This window comes from Pyrgilauda ruficollis, unplaced genomic scaffold (assembly GCF_017590135.1).
Source record: "Pyrgilauda ruficollis isolate IOZ18807 unplaced genomic scaffold, ASM1759013v1 scaffold42, whole genome shotgun sequence".
NCBI lineage: Eukaryota > Metazoa > Chordata > Aves > Passeriformes > Passeridae > Pyrgilauda > Pyrgilauda ruficollis.
In genome coordinates, this window is record NW_024525712.1 from 5,468,375 (window position 1) to 5,491,716 (window position 23,342).

The 23,342-nt window shown below is 34.6% G+C and overlaps 1 protein-coding gene across 2 annotated transcripts in view; it reads left to right on the forward strand.

Moving 5' to 3' along the window:
• The window catches only part of PXDN (peroxidasin), an 85,609-nt gene extending 69,482 nt beyond the window's left edge, over positions 1–16,127 (forward strand). The window contains exons 20-23 of one of the 2 annotated variants that reach the window (XM_041477885.1): positions 7,904–8,024; positions 10,519–10,651; positions 11,562–11,675; positions 12,304–16,127. In XM_041477885.1, coding sequence (XP_041333819.1) covers positions 7,904–8,024; positions 10,519–10,651; positions 11,562–11,675; positions 12,304–12,426 — 491 coding nt within the window. In that variant the 3' untranslated portion in view covers positions 12,427–16,127. Of the gene's footprint in view, positions 1–94; positions 1,124–7,903; positions 8,025–10,518; positions 10,652–11,561; positions 11,676–12,303 lie in introns of those variants that run through there. The other variant, XM_041477886.1, reaches the window with a different exon arrangement.
• The last annotated feature ends 7,215 nt before the right edge of the window (positions 16,128–23,342 follow it).

A 23,342-nucleotide genomic window follows, 5' to 3' on the forward strand; every position in this document is an offset into this window, starting at 1 on the left:
ATATTCTTGTTCATTGCCATCTCCTTCAAAAGTTAGGAGTGTGGGTTAATTTCTTTTTTCCTGAAAAATAAGCTTTTTTTCTCCCGAAATATAGGATTTGTTTAGCTGCATGGAGCCCAGGACACTGCTTGGTGGCCTGTATGTTGGCTTCTGTCTCACAGATTTTCTGCGTGGCCTCTCTTCAGCCATCGTCGCATCAGAATTCTCTGCAACTGTTGCATAGTTAGAATCTATTCCCAAGAGAATCTTCTGGATCATGCAGAATGATTTTCAGTAGCATCAACAACAAAATGCTTCAGAGGACAATGACCCCTCTTTCTTGAGATCTCCTTGACAATGTCATTATCATTTTCTTTGGACAAAATTCAAATTACCTGCCCAGGCTGTAAAAGTATATTCAGGAATTTTGGGAACTTTGCTCTTGAACTCTAACTGTTGAGAAATTGCTGTCAAACAAATTTCTAGTATGAAAAACCTTGCTCTTCTTTCAGAGGATAAGGGTAGTATTGGTTGATATTATTAGAATCTGATGATTTCCCTAATATATTTCAATACTAATACCTTGTAGATTTGCTGGTGAAAGGTATCCAGATCTGTGTTCTTCATCTTTTCTACTGCTGATTCTCTTGAGTTTACTACTGCTGAGTAGGATATTCAATATTCTGTTGAGAGAAATGCACATATAAAGAACTGATGGATTTCATTTTTGAAAGAAGTCGCAATCTTTCACTAGTGTCTTATCTATTTAACTAAGATATAATTAAGATATAACTAAGATATAATTGTCCACAATGACAAAGTTCTTTTGTGATAAAGCTCAGAATTTAATGCAGAAAGCTATAAACTGATGGAGGATGTCTCTTCAGTCTGCTACAGATACTGAGGAAGGATGGTGTTGTGACTGTACCATGAGAACAAACTCAGATATCATTAACAATTAAAAAGGTAGATAGACATTTGTTATTCAAAGTTACTGCATAACTTAGCTTTTAAACTGATTACTGTATTGTCTTATTCAGTAAACAAGTCTTTAAAAAAATCACTCTAAGAAAAGAAGACTGTTCAAAATGTCAGTTATCAGTGTGAAAATAACAGAAATAAAATCTTTAAATTTCAATAAGATCTCGTACAGTAATCCCCATATACAATATCTTTCAGGCCTTACTCTAATTTTTACAGCTTTTTTTTATTGGTAGGTTACTTGGGGGCATTTTAAACAATGTTTACCAGGTTTGCCATTCCCAAATTAATCATAATAGTTTCTAAAAAGCTAGACATTATTGACACATTGTAATTTTAATACAAAGTCTTCCAGAATCTCTTCAAAAATTCCCTGACACATGCCAGAAACGTTGGGAGAAAACCAATTATCACTCTTTAAATGCTTTACCATAAATAACGTGCATTCTTCCAATTAAGGATAAATTCACTTTGCCATGGTTCATGGAGCTTGACAGACACTTGCACAAATACATTTTTTACATTGATTTGTAAAACAGATAAAGCTGTTCTGAGAAATTTTTTGTTGATTCTCTAAAAGTTATGTTATCACTGAGCCCTTTAGAACAGATGTTAACTTTGGAAAGTCTTTAGAGTAGTTCTGTGTTCAACAACCCAGTTTGCATTTTCATTCAAGAAAGTCGCTACCAGAGAATACCACTGGATGCAGCACAGTTAGATAACTGTCAAGCAAAAGAAAGGGTAAATAAGTACTGTTTTGAAAAAAAATTTCCTGTTTGTATCCCCTTTTTCTGAACTCCTGAAGCCTTGCAGGGGTTAATGAAGAGAAAGTGAAGTATGCATGGCTTGAACTGCTTTCTTGCATGGATGAATGACTGTGATGTTTTCTGTGGGATTCAGTTTAAGTAACTGATGTAAAAAAATTCTTTCCTTCCACAGCCACCACTCCTCTGAGGTGGGGCATACACTCAGGAACAGCATTTGCTTTGAGTTGAATACATTAAAGGGGTTTGTTTATTTAAAGTTATTATTGTTTTTTTTTTATTTAAAAGGAAAAAAATTAAACCCTTCTCCATGTTTGAAATGCTTCTAATGATCTTAAAATTAGAATTATCCTAAGTTAAAATTTCAAGTACAGAATATTTCTGATTGTACTTTATGTATGTTTCGTAAGTGACCCATGTGTTCAGCTGTTTCAGCCTGGTTAAAAACACATCTGGTTTTGTTGTCCTTCCTGTTTTGTAAAAAGTCAAAATACTTTTCCATATGAAGAATAGAAAAATTTCTTAGTGATAAAAATCTGCCTTGTAGATTTTTTGAGTAAACCTAGTATTTACTTCTTACAAAGCAAAGAATTATTCCTCTTTATAATAATAAAAAAAACAGATTACCTTTAGATTTCAGTTGGCAAATCATACAACAGAATTACTAGTTTACAATGGCAAAAAGTAGGAGTTCCACCGAAGTGCACAAGTTTTTGTCTGTTTTCCTTTACTTTCTACCTTTCTTTGTCTTGTCAGAGATGATGAGTAATTGCTGGATTTGCTGCTGCTCTTTTTTTGTGCAAAGAGCACTCAAGCTTCAGAGTTTCCAAACAAGAAACCTCTGGTGCTTTATTTCAGGCTCTCTAGTGAAAGAAGTGTATTTTGAATTTGGTTTTAAGTAATCCGTGTATGCTTTCATGATTACTCAAATGTGAATCTTTAAAAATTTCACACTTTTTGGCTTTCTTTTGTTTTGTGGGGTTTTTTTTGTAAGTTGAAGTAAAGAATTTCTTTAACCTTTTGTTTTATGTCAAAACCCACGAGGTTTCACATGGACCCAGGAGGAAAATGGACAGTGACCCTGGAGGAAGTGATTCAGATAAGATGCAAGTCATCCTTATAAGTGTAAACTGATTTGAAAAGGTTTTTCTTAACTATTTCTCAGTTAGTGAACAGCCTATCTCCTCTGTCAGATATTGTTCTTTTTCTTTGTTTGTTTAATTCAGGAATACAGCCTTATACAAATTATGATCAAACATTTAAATCCCACTGAATTTCATTAGAAGAGTTAAGACACATTCTTAATCTGAATGCTTTCAGTAGATTAGACCTATATTTATGAACCCTGGTATTTTAGGACCAGAGGAACAATTATGCTGTCTATTGCTTCTCTACTAACAACATTAATCTCTTACTATGCACTTCTCATTATATCCTTTAATCTTCAATGAGAATACTAAACAGCACTGGGCAAAGCACTAAATTCTGTGGAATATAGTGGAAATAACACTTTAAGATGTTAACAGAAATCTCTGTGTGAGACTGGAAGTTCTTTTTTCACAAAGGATATTGTTCACCAAGAACTCCCAAAATACCAAAATTATGTGATTTGTGTCTGAAAAGGTTTTGTCTCTACCCAGAACTTGTATGCTTTGGTCAAGTCACATATTTTTGCTTTCTACATTCAAATTATCTTTTTACATTTAAATTTACATTTAAAGACAGTGTCTGTTAGCTTAGTAACAATTTAGTTTATGCCAGGCTACTAAAATTAAGTTCCAGGTTCCATAATTATAAGGACATCATCCTTTTTATCTTTGAGTGGAAGTATTTAATATAGCCCAGTGTTTTGGTATGATTACAAATTTTACTAAGAGAATCAGTATTTTGATTTGTATTTCATCCAAACCAAAACTATTTTATCTTGCTCAGGTATCTACGATCCATTAAATACAATTCTACATTCATAAACATAAAATAAGGAGACTTAAGTTATGGCATTGCTTTTTCTTTGCTACCAGGAGTTTCATGCCAGTAGTTGCCATCCCTTCCAAAGAGCAACATGGAAGCAATAGGCTTCAATCTTTGTGTTTAAATTCAAACTCCTGACTGAGTTGCCAGATCTGTCAAAGTTCCACTGCTGGCAATAGAGAGATGTCTCTGGAGGACAGTCAGGCTGCAGTCTCGCCTTATGTGAGTGTTCATTGACTCTAAGATCAGCATGGGTAGGAAAGCATCCTAAGTGAACTGTCTCAGTGATTTCTACAAATCTAGGCAGCTGGAGGATTTCCTTCTTTCCTGTGGACTGTTGCTGCCTTTCTAAGACACTATTGACTTCACAGTCTAGTGGGACAGTTCTTAGGGTCTTTATTTAAAAAATTTCCATGAATTTTCAGTCTGTCTGAAATTACTTTTTCTTACTGATTTGTATTCCAAAAGCTGCATGTTTTTGATCTTCAAAATCCTCTTACTAGTCCTATTTAATTTTTCCACTGGAGAGGTTGGATTTGCTTTGGTTTGGTGTCAAGAACCTAATGTTTCTCCTTTATCTACCTGGAGACCATCCAAGACCTATTTAGATCATGAAAGCATGATATGTTTTTAAATATCTTTAGTCTATCATTAGCTATATATTACCAAACTGGACATTTGCTTTCCCAACAACATCTCAACCTTCTAGTTCTGGTAGTAGACTGATCTCGAAGCTCAGTCTGTGAGCTTTTGAGATAAACTACAGGAAATATCTTTATTCTTAAAATTCCCCAGCATATCAGCTGGCAGATGACAATCTGAGTTGTTACTTCATCTTCTACCTTCTATACATTTTTCTTTTCAGATGTTTAACTAATCTTTTTACAAAATACATCTGTTCTGATCTGAGAAGATTAGTGTTGGATTTCAGACCACCACATTACATTTTTGGTGGTGTTTAATTTCTCTTTTGTTAGAAAGTCTTATTCAACAGAAGAAATGAAGATATGCTGTTAGTGTGAAGGGTTGTGGCCCATTTTAGCAATAACAAACCCAGATATTTTGAGTTAGGGCTTCATTTTGTATGAAAAGTCGCTTTTCTATGTTGTGCAATTTTTAAGTAGCTGCTTTGTGAAAACATCAACTCAAAAAAATCATTTTACATCAGATATTTTTAGTGTTTCTCCACCCTTTTACTGGTCCCACTGGCATGTCTACAAGTTCTTAATATGAATGCTTACAGTAAAAACAACCTAATTCACTACAATAAATCTTGGAGAATCAAACTAGTATCAAATAGATATGTGCTTTGCTTCACATTTCCTCGGTCTTTCAAGTTGTTTTGTTTTAATCTAATGTTAGATTAATTCTCCATGGCCTAGATTTTGAGGAGTGATTCATAGAGCATTAAGACTGCACTATAATTCTCTGTCAGGTTTTTTATTATCCAATTTATGTAATAGTTGCATTTTTAAAAACTTGTGTGTAACAGGATTTTCTAAAGATGTGGACATGGCTTGCATATACAAATAGAAATGCTAATTTCTTTATGGAAAGGGTTGTTATACATTGGAACAGGCTGCCCAGGGAGGTAGTGGGTGGGTCATCATCCCTGGAAATGTTCAAGAAATGACTGGATATGGTATTCAGTGCCATGGTCTAGTTGACAAGGTGGTGTTTGGTCAAAGGTTGGATCTGAAGATATCAGGGGGTCTTTTCCAACATAAATTATTCTGTGATTATGTGTGATTCTGTAAATGGATCAGCTTGATACTTGCAGTGTAACAGTAGCTAACTTCTGGAAGAAAAAAACCTGTCCATAGAGAAAAAGAATTCTTAGGTCACTTTTAAACATTCACTTTTTCTGCAGAAAATTAAATGGAATGGGTATAGCTAATTGTTGTAGCGGCTGCAGCTAATCTGTGGACATGTTAGTTAAGCTGGGAGGAAAAAAAAAAAGAAGCAGAATTTCAGGCTTAATTTTTCTTATTTACTGCTAAGATATTCTTCATTAAGAATAAAATTTAAAAAAAAAAAAAATTTCTTACTTTAGGCTGTCTGAAAGCTGATGCATTTTGTCCTGCACCTCTCAGCAGTGACATTCCTCCTGTTGTACCTGAAAGAGAAACCAACAACATGAGCTGGTAATTTGGCAAGTTGACATATTTGAGTTTTAAAAAACTCTGAAAGTCAGATCTGTGTACTTAAAGCTGTCACTGAACATATGGTTCTCATATTTACCAGTCTAAGGTGATAAACTTTCCCAAGATTTCAGACCTTTATTTCTAAGAAACAACCTAAGAATGAAAAAAACAATGGGCCATTGTGTTATTGTACAAAAAAAAAGCCCCAAAAATCTGTATTATGCAAGATGACTATAGCAGTTACTTAACAAAGCATAGCAGAAACCTTTCACATATTGCTTCCAAGAAAAACCAGAGATTTTGTGATACTCAGGAAAATGTTAAGCAGCACATTGCTTTGACAAAAAAAAAAAAAAAAATTCCTTTGACCAAAATTAGTTCTTTCTTCAGGAACCCTTCAGTATGATCCTTTTTCTCACCATACTAAATATAGAAGTGTCTAAGGGTGTTCAAAAATGCCTTCATGCCGAGCTTCTTACAGACACATGGGTCTGTTCCCATCTGAACAAGTTTACTTTCTGAGTGGACAGCAAGAAGGTTATGTGGGAAACAGCAGAACGCGCAAGAAGAATGAACAATATGTTGGCAGCAAATAGCATGTAGTTCTTTGGTGGGTGCTGTTGTTATAGGAGGGAAGTACTGCATTTTTTAAAGAATGGGACAAACGGCAAGGAAAGAACAGGGAAGGGGAATGAATTGTGATAACTTGTGTTCCAGGATGATCTGTAGATACTGGTTTTGATCTGAATTTTTTTTTTGGTCAGTCATCTTCTTTTTTTGTGTCTTGATTATTATGCCACTAAGACAAACTTAAGTTTTTCCTAACAGAGTAATTATAATATTTTAATATACATAAAAATTCAACCCAATTAAAAGTAGTCCAAGATACCTAATTTTGTGTAATCAGAGCAACCTTCCATTTGTTTCTCTACTTGCTCGTTTCAGCAGTGTTTATACACTTGAAACGTTTGAGTTATTTGTGTTAATACTTCAGATATTCAATCTAAATTCCAGAAAAATACTTTATAATTGTTACTGAGTTTCTGATTTAATTTGTTTTGGTGTAAATTAAGAGAAACATTATGGAAAAATTACTCCTTCCCATGTTCAGTTGCTTTCATGACTCATTCTGCTAATACCAGGCTTAGCTGAGAAATGCCTATGGCATCCTGTATTTAGGCTTTCCCTTTGGTTTTAGCAGACTCTGCTTCGAGCAGTTGATCATGTAGTTTGTTCCTGCTTCAGCTTGGCCCATTATAACTTTTACCTTTAAAGCTTCTGTGAACAGAAATGAGAAAACTTCTATTTTCTCATTGTCTCCTCTAGCAAGCGCTGTTGCAGTTTTATTTTGTTTTCCTTTTCTTTCTTAAATGGGACTCTTTCCAAATACTCACTGTGTTTGAAAGGCAAAATAAAGTAAACTGGAGGAAAGACATACTTCATCCTGCCAAGACCTCCTCTTCGGATCTTAGGACAAGATTTCTGTCATAGCTCATTTTCAGGCTTGAGATTTTTGCTCTGTGGTGGAAGGAGTTTTAGGGTCTGGTGATACATTCAGATTCCTCAGATTTGGAAATAAGATTCATCAACCTATAAAGCATGTCTGAAAATTTGGAATTAAAATGAAAATTCTCTTTCAGATGGCAAAAATAACAAATAATAATGGCTGGGATAGATGAGGTACCCACAGAGTGGTTTTTCTGTCATTGTTTTTCTTCATATGTAGCTTCCCTGTTTGCCTAGAAAATAATTAAAAGCCAAGAGAGTGAAAATTTCAGAAGTGAAAAGAATAGTTAAAGTAGCACTATATGGGTTTGTTAAAATTGTATTTATTCCTTTGTTTCACACTAAAAAGCTGGTCTGTGGGTAATCACGTTCTCTGCATCTAACTAGCTTAAGTATTCTATCACTGAGGTAGATTCATCTGCCATCAACCAGTTCCAGAGGGATCAGACTGAATGTATGACTTGCCTTATCCAATTCAGAAAACACTGCCAAACCATATTAATATTGTAACTGCTGAAATATGCTGTAGTTTATGTGTAATTTCTTGTCTGTTTTCAGACTGTAGAACCAGAGGACAGTTTAATGCATTTTCGTATCACTTTCGGGGAAGACGTTCTCTTGACTACAGCTTTCAGGAGGACAAGCCTGTGAAGAAAATGAAAATGTCCAAATCAGTAAGGTGAGACTTTTTTTAAAAAAGTAATTATAAAAAAACAACATTTGTTTTCAAAATGGAATGAAACAGAATCATTTCTTTGGGAGCACATGCCACTTTTTTCCAGTTCCTGCTTTCTCAAGTTTATGATTGATGTATTTTATTCTGACACTTCTGCATATCTACTAACAATAAATCACTTTTTTTTCAAGCTCAAATTTGTCTAAAACTCTTTGTGAGTAGTATAAGTATAGCACTTTTGTTCTTCCTGCAGTTTTCATGAAAAAAAATTACTAATGAAGTGTAATCTGGGGATTTGAAAAGCCACATTCCTACATTGCCTGCAGTAACTAAATTAATCTAAATTATTTTATTTCCTATTTGGAGCTTCTAGAGAAATGGGAGGATACCAAGTGTTGGTTTCAGTTGCATAAAAATTTGTGATAATGATAAGGATTGCTTCTGGTACCCAAATACTTCAAGCAGGAATGGAGAACAGCAGTGCTAATAATATTGTTTATAACTCCCTAATCCTCAAAATATAGCAAGGAAGTAAATCACAGTTCAGTCACAAATTATCAGCTGCACAGGGTCCCTGCCCTTTTATGGGAATGAAAACTTACCTATGAATTAGTGACATGAAATGAGTTCTGCTCAGACCATTTCTTGTGAAGATCCTTCATGATGAACAAATTTGAGACACCTGAATTGCAGCTCTTTCTATTCAGCATGCATTCTTTGAACAAATAAAACTTTCTATTTGAGTGATGGTGATGATCAAGCAGAGTCTACCCACTCTGGCAAGGAAAGCATCTAGACAGATACATTAAGAGGTAATGAGATAAATGAATTTCAGCAATTTCAAGTACTCTGGAGGTGTTATAGTACTTGAAGGAATACCATGATTATGTTCCACTTGATTGAGAGGAATCTGTCCTGAAATAAAAGATCCTTCAGGTGTTTAGGATTTTAGACAAGAGAAGACAGCAGCTATGGATAAGCTGGTCTATAGATAATATGAAAAGGTAGGTTCCTTTGAAGTAATCCTTGAAGAAGGATGTTTTGTCGTTCTTTGCAAGTGAACTGCTAGAAAAATTTACAAAACAGCAATTCACTTTTTAAGGATGCCTAGTCCCTTAATTTGAAAGTTGTAATAGTGTTAAATTAAATCAAAATGAAAGCAAGACAAAAATAAACCTTACATCTAAGTACCAGCTTGTTTGACTGTGTTTCAGTCCAATTACTAATTAAGACTACAAAATAGTAGATTTACAATACTTCATTTGTAGCATAAATAAAGCTAAAGCAACCTCAGTCACTGAACATCCCCATGAGTTCTTATGCTCAGTATTGTATTTAAATTGCATTTAAATACAATACTGAGCATAAGTGAGAAGTGTTTTTTCCTCCTTTTTTTTAGCTCCTCATTTTCATTAACTTGAACAGGTGGGGAAGATTAAATATTTTGTTATACAATAGCAGCTGGTTTACTTGAACTTTGGCATGTTATGTTGTTTAGAGTTCTTTTTCTCTAATTTAGATTAAAAACTATGGGAAACTAAGTAGCTTGAACCCCTGCCAGGAAGTGCTGTTTTAATTTATGCAGAAAGATTATAAATCCTGAGTCCTGATAGATGAGAAATCTTTGCCAGTTCATTCTTTGGGTATCCCTTAGCACTGGAGATGACATGTTAACCAAACAGTAATGCCTGTAATTATTAATGCATTCAATTAATGCATTTTTAAAAAAGTAAATGGATTCAAGGATCTTAATGTAATAAGTGACTTAAAAATTAGTGTTATCCATGCTTTTGAATGTCTGTTTATTCAAGTTGTACCAGATAATATATTGTTAGTTACAGACAGTTCCTTTTGTTACTCTTTCTCATCAACAGATTGAATTGATTAACACAATTTAGTGTTATATATCTGTTATGAGATATCAGCTGGAAAGTACTACAGACAAAAGACTTTAGATTTTGTGTACTATAAGCAGTATTGATGTCAAATGCAAGTTAAAAATATGTTCGTACCTAGAAGTACTTCTCATTTATTTATGAAACCCAACTTTCTCCTTTTTAAAGTCATATTTCTTAAAATACATGCTTTGCTAACAAGCCTGTAGAGGAGGAATGTACGGTTCAGAATGTGAAATGTGAATTTCATATTGGAGGGAACACTTTTTAAGACTCTCACTTTAGCCTGCTTTCATATTGGAGGCTCAGGGTTGAATTTAAGGTGGTGCTGTATAGTGTCACTGGTGACAACTTTGTGTGTACCCCTGCATGAAATACATAATTTTTCTAAGTATAAGAAATTCGCTGTTGGTGGTGATATTGACAGTAATCTGAGGCAGGAGTAACCTGTCCTGAGTCTGTCTTCAGCACCAACTGTTGTGGTTCATATTCCTACATTTGTTGGTTGCTCTTGTTTTACATTTTTGTTAAGTATCCTAAAATATCTAGCCAAATAAAAATGATTTAGATGAATATCCTGACTTTGCATTTATTTGTTGCAGCTCTGTGAAACGGAACAAACATTTTCGTAATGCAACATCCACATCTAATGAAAATAGAAGTGTGCCCGCAGTGAATGACTTCAAAGAATTTGTTTTGGAAATGCAAAAAACTATTTCAAGCCTCAGAAATCAGGTAAGATGCTATAATGAACTTATCATGTTATCATTAGTTTATCATGTCTGATTGTCGATTTAATTGATAATGTTTTCTTAACATCTGTCTTACGTTTTTTTAATATTTACACATCCCCTGCAGACAACCCACCATATAGTATCTCAAACAAAAACCAATACAGAAGGTGGTGTGTTATTCTTTATTTCTGTGTTCTTTTGAAATCATACTGAAATATTCTACAGCTGGACCCTCTTGACTTTTGAACCTGGAGCCTTGCGTAACCATTGTATACTAAACACAGAATTAATCTTCCTCTAAAAATTTGTTTATAGTGTTAATAAAATGGTTTTTACCATTTGAAATGTATACAATTTGTGTAAACCAATTATTAAAATGCAGACTTCATATGAAGTAAGGTGCCAGACTACAGCTGTAAACAGAGTTAAGATCTAGGTCACATAGAGAAGAATTTACAATGTTTGCAGGTAAACTCTATTCAGCCATAACGGAATCTCGTTTTTAAAATGTACACCATACAGAAGTTAGTTAAAAATTCAAGTAAACATTTTTAATTAAGGTGTTTTTAAAAAAAAAATTAACATACACTTCCTTTCCAAAACATTTTTGAGAGTTTAAATTTGTCTTTCTGTATATGAAACATGAAGTTTTTTCCTCTTTGTATCCTCTAGATGAATATTTCAATGTAGGAAAGATGTGTATATATATATATATATATATATACACACACATATATATATATATAGCTGTTTCTAGTCTTTTAATATTATAAAAACTAAGCAGTGAGAAGAAAAGCCCAGACAAGTATAAAAAGGATTATATAGCATGTATTACAAGAGAAAAACCAGAATACTTTACACAAATAAAAACCTTTTTTGATTTAATTGCTCACATTTTTTAATGTTTTCAGATAAAAAAACTTGAATCACGCCTCAGTAACTCTGATTGCACTGATGAAGAGGGCAAATCATATTCCAGCAATGAAACCTGGAAAAGGGACCCTTGTACTCTGTGTGAATGCAAAGTAAGTATGTGGAAATGAATTTTGTGATAGAAATGATAATTTTGTTTCTAAAACAGCAGTTCCAGTTTTGTGCCTGATAATTTCTGGGTAATACTTGCAAATTTTTTTTTATGATTCTCAGGGTTTTTTTCAGAAAATTATATTATTCAGGTATCCGTGCTCTGGACATTATTTTTCAATCCAATCTATTATACTTCTGTTTTCATGGATGTAGAGTTATATGGATAAATTTAATTGCAAAGTGAGACGATTTTGAAAAAATCCAACCAAATGCATAAAAATCAATAAAAGCTCATCTGACTTACTGCTAGTTTGTGATTTTCTTCTATCAGAGAGAAATTTTTAAAAAGGTAGTAGAAAAATATGTTAGTGCTTGGTACCCCAGGCACACCTGAACATTGGACAAAAGCATATGTGCTGCTTTATCAAAAAATGTGGTAATCCAGAGAGTGCCTTAACCTTCTCAATGTGAGTTTATACTGAAACAGACTATGTGGAGTTACCATATTAGTCAGGTTCTTACAGAGAATGGATGGGAACAGTTTCTGCAATGACATAAAAAATGTATTTCTTGTTTGGAACATGTAGCTAAGCATGTTTTTGTTCTGTCATTTTTCTCCTGGCACAGGGAGGTCAGATTACCTGTTTTGTAGAATCGTGCCCGCCCGCTGACTGCGAAGCACCTGTGAAGGGTAAAGGAGATTGCTGTCCAGTCTGCTTACAACAAAATACTAATAAAAAGAAGCCATAAGTCTGCTTTTTAAGAATTAGGGCACATACTCCTCAAATCATATCAGTGCCTGCTGATGGCAACAACAGGTAACTGCAGTTCTAACAACAGCAAGAAATCAAGATTTACAATATTCTAATGGTGCTGTAACAGTATAACATAATGTATCATTTTCTTTTCTGCCCATGAAGGTAAATCACAATGCAAAAATTAACAAAAGGGAAAATAGCAAACAGGTCAAAGTTAATTGTGTGTTATACTTCTCAGGTTAGACAAACTCGAACTGGTGCTACTTTAAAAGAACACTGTCGGGTAGTTTTAGGTACCCAAAATGACTGGGTCTAGGATTTACTCTAAAATGAACACTTTGTTTCCTATCTTTACTTAGCAGCATTAAAAGTTTACTGTCCCTTTCTATTACCGGTCTGTCTTATACTTAACTTTTTGCTGTTATTTAATAAAATGCCAGGAAAAGGAAAACATGAGTTTACTGTGCCTGAGCAATGCCATATCCAGGCCAGTTTCTGCAAACATCAATGCATGGAAATTCTGTTAAATTGCATTATCGCTGCTGGACCTGGGCCAGCAAGGAAATAAAGAAAGCTACTTGACAAGTTTCAACATCCTTTCCTTAATTTAAGGGGCAAAATTAACCACATTTTCAATGCAATAAAAGCTAGAATTAGTGAGGAAATATAAATAACTGTAATTGGAAGAAAGCAAAAGCAACTTAATTTGTATTATAGATGTAATTGACAGTGTTCCTCATTCTAGGGAAACATGCATGACAGAGTAGCATTTGGTCTTAAAAATTAGCAGAATCCTTTTTATCAAAACATTTATAATTGCTAGATGATGTTTTTTGATTGTTTGTTTCATTTATTTTCAATTTTGTAACATAACCATCCAGGTCAGTTTGAAAGCATGCTTCTCTTTTTCTCAGATCAGCTCATGTAGTTGTATGGCCCTGTTTTGAAAATGTGAAAAGATGTCACATGCCATTTGGTATTCAAAGATTCCTACTGATTCATTGTGCATGTTGTCAATAGACATATGTTCCTGATTATATTGTGGCGCTGTTGAAAACAGGAAAAATCAAAATCAAGCAACATGATTAATTGTGGATTGACTACTTTTTCTGACAAGGTGTTTGATTTTTTTGCCCAGTTTCATCTAATGAATATATATATTTACCTCAATATTTTTATCATTTGTGTTAAAAATGGTCAATCAGTGGACTTTGTCTCCCAATTAAATGTTTAACATTATAGAGTATATGTCTACACTAGCATTTCAAAGTTGTGTACTTTATAGGATGCAAAATGTCTTTTTGACCAGGAATTAGATTGAGTGAAGGACAACTATCATACCTCATTATACAGTTTTTATTCTGTTTATTCAGAATTTATTCTTTCCCCAAATACTTAATTTGTTAGATGTTATTCCCTATCTTTTAGTCTTAAGCCAGGACTCTCTAGAACCAGAACTGGTTACATGGTTCACTGACTTCTGAGTTTAAGTGTTGAAATTCGAGGGACAGTGATTGGGGTATCAAAGAAATCTGCACAAAATTAAACCTTCATATGTTAAGCATTTCAGATTATGCAAACAGACTGAGTACTTAATTATTGCATGGTAGAACAAATACCTGTCTAATAACTAACTAGCACAGCAATATGAAATCCACTATCATATTTTGGCACATAATTTCTCTGATTACTAACATTAATAATTTCTAATTTGATAAAATATTACCATGACACACATTCAAACTTTGGTGTAACTTTAAAGCTTACTACAGAAACTTTGTTTCATAATATGGTAGAAGCAATATGTACATGTGAATGCTGTGTTAAAGGTGTGTGGTACACATGGAATTGCAATCTATATTTTTAAGAATATTTTAATTGATTTTATATACAATGTTTTGATTTATGTAATATTCTTTGTTAATGCTTCTAGAAGTTGTGTGGCGAGCATGTTTGAGTATCACATGGTTCCTAAAGATTGTCATTCCTCTGTTTCTTTGATACTCTGTGTTTTGTTGACTTTTCTTGAGAGTCCAAACCACGTGTCTCGTCCTGTAATTCCAACTCAGATGGAGCTCCCATTGACCTATAGCAGAAATTCCTGAAAGAGGAAGGGTTGCAGAGCTAAACCAAATATAATTTAACTGTCCAAACAGTTAAATAAGGCAGTAATACATTCAGCTGGTTACTACTTGCATTCCTTCTTTTCAATTTTCTATTAAATAAACTTTCTCAAGATTTCTGCTTATAGGAGAAGAGAGTTTCCATTTTATGCATTATAAAATAGTACCTTGTATCTGATTGTTCCTTTTCTCCAACCTCCAAAGTGGGAGGTTTTCTTCATTGTTCACTGTTTATTCATATGGTATATAAAATGGGCTTAGGAGTCTGGATATGCTTAAACAAATGTAACAAGTTTAATATTGAGTTATTTTCCACCATCCCTCTGTTTATAAACAAGAAAAACAGGTCTTTATCCACAGTGTAAAATGTAATCAGTCATGGATTGTACTAGTTCACTTTTATTGCAGTGTCTTTAGAATCAGCCTTGACTTTTAACATTTCTGAAACAGTGGCCAATGGCTAGCTGACCATTTGCTCAGTATCCACTGTGAGAATATTGCTGTAATATGATGCAAATTTTACATATTTATTTTCTTTTTTTAATGTTACCTAAAACAAAGTTGTTGTTGTTGTTATTTTAATCAGTAAATTTACCAAAGAACTGTTTGCACTGTATAATGAATGCTTTACAGTTAAAATAAAATGGGCCACATTTCCAAGTAAATTTCAAGATTTCTTCTTGTACATGTATTCTTTAGAATTTTTGCTGAAGTTCCCATGTGTAGGCTCTGATCAGATTCATATTACTTATCTTAAGCAGGATTGTCATGTTTCTAAGAAGTAAGCAGTGGACTAATGAGTCATGTACATTCAGTAGTTTATGTAATATTACAACACATAGAATTAAAATGTCTCTTCACTGTTTGCTTCTAGATGATTGGAAAAAGCTACCACAGGCTTAGAAAGAATATTTAAAAATGCACTTATTTCTTAGCAAAATGCATTTTTTAGACCTTAATGCTGAACTTTTTTTTTTGTGGGAATGTCATAACAGTTAAATACATACAAATTTAAGCCTGTTCTTACAGTTCCTTGTGTCTCCAAATAGATCCAGTCATGACTTGCCTTCCCAAGCACTTGATTCTACATTAGTTCTTTTTTCACATCATTTCACCAGTGGATATTCAGGTTCATGCAATCTCTGCTCCAAATGAGTCTTCTGTGCAAGAGATCTTCACCTCATTTGTTCTTTTTATCCTGATATGAATTACTGCTGGACACATGATGAGTTACTCTCATCCTTTGGTGAGGTGTTAGCATCTCCAGGATACTAGGTCAGTTCCTCCGTCAGATGTACTTGAAATTCGTTAGAAGAATTTTGGGACACAATATCACTGAAATTAATGTAATTGTAAGTTACCTGACGTTGATATGGGAGAAATTAAAGAAGGATTCAAAGAGACAAAGTTAAGAATTGTGTTCAGGTTGCCGTTAATTCCACTTCACAATAGTTTATATGGTTTATAATTTTTCATAAGGCAAATCTAGAAAAAGCGAAACTTCAGTGGTTCATTTCTGTGTTTACCAGCAGGCTGCTGAAATATACTGCTGCTCACCCACACTCAGTATTCATTGGCTAGAAGTTTGCTAACAAACCACGAGGTGTAGACATTTAGAATAAAACCTTTGCACTGATACTGATATATTTTGAGGAAGGCTCGGTTGCATTTGAAATAAATAAAGTAATTTTTATTTACTTTGCTTTTTCTTTTAGTTGATTACAACTAAGAATCATTTGGCTGCAGTATGATTAAAGTTGTCTTTATAGGGAATGACCTCCCATAGTCATTAACTTTGTTTTGTAAAATAATATTTTGCTGCCATAGCCTATATCATTATATGGTCTAAAGTATTTCTGCTGATATTTTCTTTCAAATCCTCAACTAGCTTCATGCTTTTTTCCTCTAGTATGTACCAAATCAGTAATCTTTGCAGAGAGATCATTAGACATGTTGGACTGTTCCATGGTTTTAGTTTGAAAACTAGATTAAGGTACTAAAAGCTGGTATATTTGACTAATTTTCTCAAAACATCTGCATTATTCTGTTATTGTATTGTTAAAATATTTTAAGTTATGCACATGCAGTGTAATTATATTATAAAATTACCATAGAAGAAAAGACTGCGTAATGTCCTCTAATGGTCTCCCATCTACAGCATGGGGTTCAGTGAAATATATTTCAGAATTCACTAGACTAATTTTTGTTTTGTATAAGAAAAAATGTGATCCAATACATGATTAAACTGTGTCAACAAAAAATACTAATATGAGCATATGCACTTATTCACTGGAAGTTTCTCAGACTCCCAGTAGAATGAAGCATTATCCTTAAAACTAATGTGAACCAATAAATTGCTAAATGCTTAGTAAATTCTTCAATACTAATACAGTCCTGACCAGCTTTAGATGATGATGTCAGGAGATTGTTCTGAGTCATGAAAAAGCAGCATTGTCATTTAACAGCATATTTTAAAGCAGACATACTAAGAATGCCAGACTCTTGTTTTGCAATTGTTCTGGCTGCTTACTTCATAGAACCACAGAATCAGCTGAGGCACCCGCAAGGATCACTGAGTCCAGCTCCTGGCCCTGCATTTCCAAGATTCACGCCATGTGCCTGAGAGCACTGTCCAAATGCTTCTTGAGCTCTGGTGCTGTGACCACTTCCCTGGGGAGCCTGTTCCAGTGCCCAAACACCCTCTGGCTGAAGAACCTTTTCCTGATACCCAACCTAAACCTTCCCTGAGAAAGCTTCAGGCCATTTCCTCGAGTCCTGTCTTTCGTGACATATTTCCGTTACTTTCCTTTTTTTCTCACTTAGCCTGCTATGACATGGCAAGGAAACCTCTGCACCTCCAGAATAACTTCTCCTTTTCTTTTGGGCCCAATGAATTTGCTGTCCAGCTGGCAGTGTTATGAATGGTCCTTTCACAGGGCTTAAGCATTACAGCCTGCTAACAGATCTAGCAGAGTACAGATCAGATATGTCTAAGTTACAAGAAGATCTGGCTAGCTGTGTTTGGCTGAAAAGCTATGAATTGGATATCTGTTTAGATTCAGAAATGGAACAAACAGAACAGCAATTCCTGCAATAAGGGAATAAACTTAATTGTTGCATTTGGTAAAGATGTTCGTGGTTTTTTGATGCCTCCCTCAGTGATACAACTTTACATTCCCACAAGTCGTGCTGTTGCTGAGTTGCCAAAACAAATCTCATTATTTACTTGCATCTTTATGAGATGCTCCAAGTGGTTAATATCATGTGCAGCCATTCCAAGGACTGAAATAGCAAAGTGCTTCATGTCTCTTTTCACAGAGATAAGCATGAAAAAGATGTCCGGGGTTGGGGGGTGTGTGTGTAAAAGTAGTCAGGAATTGTCCACAGAAAAGGAAATAAGATACTTATTTTGTTTTAGCAGGGAGAAAAAAAAGAAAGATTTCATCAAGGCCTCTGAAACTTTTCAGTCAAATGCAAAAATTCATTAGGAATATAGTATAGGAGCAGCTTAATTTTACCAAAGCAACACATATATTAGGCTGTGATAGAGAGTCTGGAGACACTGGGAAGCAATTTCACCATTTATTGAACAAGCTACTAGTGGTAGTAAGGCAGGATTTTAGTCCCCTATCTCCATTCTGTGCATTGCCTCTCTTGCAGTGAAGTTTTATTTTTTTTCTGTCCTACCTGCTTTCACAGCTAGAGGACTTAAATGTGAACTCAGGACTGAAGGTCAAGGTGTTTGTTTGGGCAAATCATCAGCCTGACCCAGAATGGCAGGTCCTGGCTGGTGAACAAGGACAAGAGAGGCCTGAATGAGATGCTTCAGAGAAAGTTTCAGAGTCATTCAGTTAAAAACATTTCCCTGAGGGACATACAGCAGTTCCTGTTCGTTTCCTGTGCTTGGGTGACAGATTTGGCACTGTTAGTTATGGATTTCAATAACACAGATTTCACACTTCCATGGAAGTCTTCTAGGTGACACCAAGCTGAGGGCTTGCACTTTCCTAGGTCACTCTTTTTATAGAAAGCTATCTTTTTGCTACACCTGAGAGGTAAGTGTAACAACTTTCATATATAGAGAGCTATTCCAGTTGCTGAAGGAATACTCAAGCTGTTTTAACCAATGATTTTCTCTATCTCTGGGTAAAAATCAGTTATTTAACAATTTACATTTTTATTTAAAAACTCAAATGCTGTCACAGAAAATGATTTTTTTTTTTTTAATTAGGCTTTGTGGAAATAACTTTCTTGAATGGAGTGCAGCAGACTGGAGACATTGTGGAAGTGGAATAAATGTTTTCTTCCATCTGAAATGCCTTGGCATGATTGCATGCAGCCTTGGATGTTGCTGGGCTGTTCTCTTATACTGAGAGTATTTAAATATTGCAGTGGGATTATTTGGGATTTCTTTTATATCAACAATCAATTCAGGCAATAACAAACAATAGGTGCCTTGCAGTCAGAAAAGGACAGCTTGTTTCTGCTACAGGCCAACATTAATGTAGATTTTAAAACCTTCATGCTATGTTTTTTTTTTTTTTTTGTGAATGCTGTTGTTACCCCAAATCCTACTTCACAAGCAGCTAGTGTTTTTTATTTGATCTGCAGATATATATCAGAAAACGTCATCTTACTTTTTTGAGTTCAAGGATTTTGCACACTGGGAGTGATAAAAAGGGACATAGCTCCTACCTATTGCTTTAGATTAACAGACTTTTTAAAGCCCTGAGAAGTCACTGTAGCCTTCTCTAGTAAACTCAATCTGTCTAGAGTTTCATTAAAACACTATCCTGTGTTTCAATAGTGTCTTTAAAAGGCTTCCAGTCTTTTAAAATTTTAAAATGTTACTTCCACATGACCATAATTTAAAGTGCAGTAGGGATTACTCTCACAAAAAAATTCAGCCTGCAATAGTTTTGTATTTACTGCTGAACTGCTCATCCTAACCCACAGTTTCACTTTTAAATTAGACCAGCCTTTTTGTTTTAATTTCAAACCTACAAGGTTTAGATGGGTGCCATTTGCAGTGTAAGATGACTCTTCTTCACTAAATGACACCAAGAATTAATGTTCAGCTAGATCATAGAGCTGTTTTTAGCTACTTTATAGGCCTGCATTTTTTTAGTAGGAGTCAGATTCTTTATTTCCCCATGAATGTTTTTGCATGTAATTATGTTACTCTAATCAGATAAACAGTCTAGAAAGTAAGCCAGATTTATCAGTAATTGTTTAAATTTTCTTTATAGAAAGTTATTTACTTAAGGTTTCAAGTTATGTAACCTGGTATAAATGTTCTGATTCTTGTAGATTCTTTGTAGCAATAATTAGCCAAGTATGACTGACCACACTTGAGAGAATAAGAAAGCAAAGGAAAAACAAAGGCTGAGCTGCTGCTTGCCTTCTGTGGTGAGAAGATGTTCACAAATGAAAAAAAGCTGGTGATAGTCTCTGGCTTTTTTCCCTCCATATCTGCTGCTGTTTGCTTGATTCTTGATGCAGTATTTAAAGGTACAAGAGCTTAGAGGGAGGCTTTGGTAGAAAGTCAGGATTTACACTGTGTACTAACACACAGTGTAGGTGGTGTTTTCCTAGTGATAATCTTGTCTCTTGCTTTCAGCTTTCCTGTATTGTAGCCCTTAGTTCTGTCTCTAATTTGAATTGGATTAAAACAAGAATAGCCCACACTTATGAAAGAGCAGAAAAATATGGCTGGGGAAACTGTTTATATTAGAAGTTTAAAGAGTTTGGGCTACATGAAGCTATAGCTGTGGTCAGGAATTTTGCATATTTTAGTGCTGGATTTTCACCACTGGAAAATAAAATGCCTTAGCTTGGCAGATGTGAGAACTTCCTAGCACCTCTGAACACCACCACAGCTCTGGAAAATTACTCAGACACAGATGAAGACCTGATTCATTCAAGCCTCAGTGTCTCTGTTGAGACTAACACTGCAAGTACCAGCTTGGTGGGCTTTGTGGCATCACTCGCTCACAGGTGGTTAAAAAGGAGAAATATGTTCTGTTCTGCACTGAATTACTGGTTACGATTTTGCTTCTCCACTAGAAACTCTGCAAACCATCTTGCCTGTCTTGTAGAAGCATTTGCATTAGCAATATTTAACTATGGCCACCTTAAAATCCATAATATTATTTGGGCTATTAGAATATTTATGCATAGAAAAGTTATTTACATGGTATTTTTAAAAATTAATTACTACTTTAAATTGTAAATATAAAAGGGATAGAATAGAAGAAAATGGAAATGCCACAGCAATTACACCTTTATTTTGTAAACCAAATCTTGAGTAGTTGACTGCTGTTACTAAGTATGAACTAGAATGTTAATCCCAGACTTTCACAGAAAATGTTACAGCTTTACTTTCACAGGTTCTTGCAAAGCAACCAAGACACTAGTACTAAGTTTGGTCGTGACTGTGACTGTGCAGCTCATTTCAGCTGTTTTAAAATCATAATAATTTTCCTGTGGGATTATGGAAAATTTAAGTACTTGCAATTTAAGCTCTTAGTAATCTTGGAAAAGTGTTGTAGAAACTGCTTCCCTAAGTGGACCATTATTTTTCTGTTTTGTCTTTCTATCTTCAACCACACAGATGTCCTTTTTTCATTCTGAAAGCCCATAAAAATCTTTAAATTAACATTAAAATCTCATAAAAATTAGCAAGAGATAAGACAGGGTTGGAATCTTCTCTCTGCTAAGTCAATGTGTTGATGTCATTGACACTTCTTGGTCAGTCCTGAGAAAGACTCTTGTTGGGCCAGGATTTCCACCCAGATAATCAAATAATATTCCTGTAGTTTTGGATTCTGTGCATTAAGGGGAAGGAATTTGGTGTCTAAGATACAAGATCAGGAGATCAGTTTCAGTAATGTCATCTTACTGCTGTTCAGTATGACAGCACCGAACAGTATGTTTTCATTAGGAAGAAATCCTATTCTCTGTCATGTCCCAGGCCTCTGTCCTAATTTTTGTTTGCTTGCACAAGTGCCCAGTGCAAGAAAACTGAATAAACAGAGAAGTTAGTTGCAGCTTCTGAAAACAGAAGTATCCTAAGGAAGACTCATGACCAATTTACTTAGAAATCTTCCCTAATAAGATCACCAGGGTAATATGTGACTACAATTTAAAGACAGGATTTCAGTAATGTATTCCTTTTACAGGACACCAATAAAAACCATGGTGATGTTATCCTAGAATATATTTAATTTTTTTTTTTTTAGGTAGATTTTATTAAGCAAGGTCCATCCTTGTGGGTGCTAGCTACAAATGAAATTGGAATCCATGTAAAAACTAGCTCTTGTGGTTTGGACAAGATATCAGGAAATCCTTCACTCTTTAGAGAATATCTTTGACTCTTCCAGCAGATTCAGAGAATTCTTCTATGCAGCTTGCCAAACTGACAGGATGATGGCTGCTATCTCAGATCTCAGTTAGCACATTTGGGTCTTCAGTGAAGATTCCCAAGGCTTGTTACATCAGTCTTGGCACGGCACACTAAGGAAGCATGCACAGGATCATGACTTACATGAACACATTTCTCTCTTGGGCCCTAAATAAAACCTCTGGCAATCAGGCAGAAAATCCATACTTCCCTTTTGTCTTGTAAACTTTAAAGCCAATTAGTTAAATATCTCTATAGAGTACATAAATTTCCAGCTGGAGGCAGGAAGGAAAACTCCACTGAAAATGGTATTCCTTTATTACATGTATTTTCTTTTAATTATGAAATGTTTGATATTTATATGAGTTAAAGTCTTTGTTGCTATAGTGATTACATATATTTCTTTCTAAGATGCATATATTTCTTATGCCCTCTACAGTCTACATGACTCTCTATTGCATGACACTGGTGATCCTGTACCTAAACGAGTGATCCAAAGTCCTCACCAAAGTGTTCTCTCAAAGGGAATAGATGTAAGAGAAAACCAGTAATTATGGTCCCATAGGGACTGGTTTCCTAAGGGAGTTAACAGACTTTTTGCCAAGCAACCATCATGAAGTGTCTGAATATGGAAACAATTCACAATTATTTTGAAGGAAATATTTGGAAAAATGAAAGGAAGGATTTTTTTGAGGTGGTTTAAATAGAATGCAATTTTGGGAGAAGAAAAAATGGTCATTGAGGATTGATGTACCCTATTCAATTCCTCAAAGTGTGGAGTAATCCCTGAAGTAAACTGAGGGAATTAATTTGTTCAGTCCATGGTGAAATTTGCACAAAAGTGAGTGTAGGATGTACAAAAATAAATATATATTAAATTGTTAATTTTCCAGATTTGTAGCATATCTAAATACATCATACCTGCTTTTACTTATATACTGATTTATTGATCATCATCTAGAAAGTTCTATTCCTTGTGAAAGGAATACTGCCATGTAGGAACTGTCTGCAGTATTTAAAATGTGTTTTTTAAAGTCGTAAGTTGCAATTACTGTGTGAATAGATTGTATACTCCTTTGATAATTATTTTAACATGACAGGATGTCATGGTTTCGACCCATCCAGCAAACAAGCCCCATGCAGCCTCTTATCCCCCCACGAATGGGTTTGTGGAGAGGGTCAGAAGAAAAAAAAAAAAAAAGCTAGGGAAAAAAAGCTAGAAAACTAACAGGTTGAGATAAAAACAGTTTAACAGGGAAAGGAAAGCAAAACAAGGAATTAATTCAGTGCTTCCCAAGTTCAGCCATCTCCAGGAGACCAAGGCCCCATCACACACAATGGGGTGTGTGTGGGAAAACAAACATTCCCTCTTCCTTCCTCCCC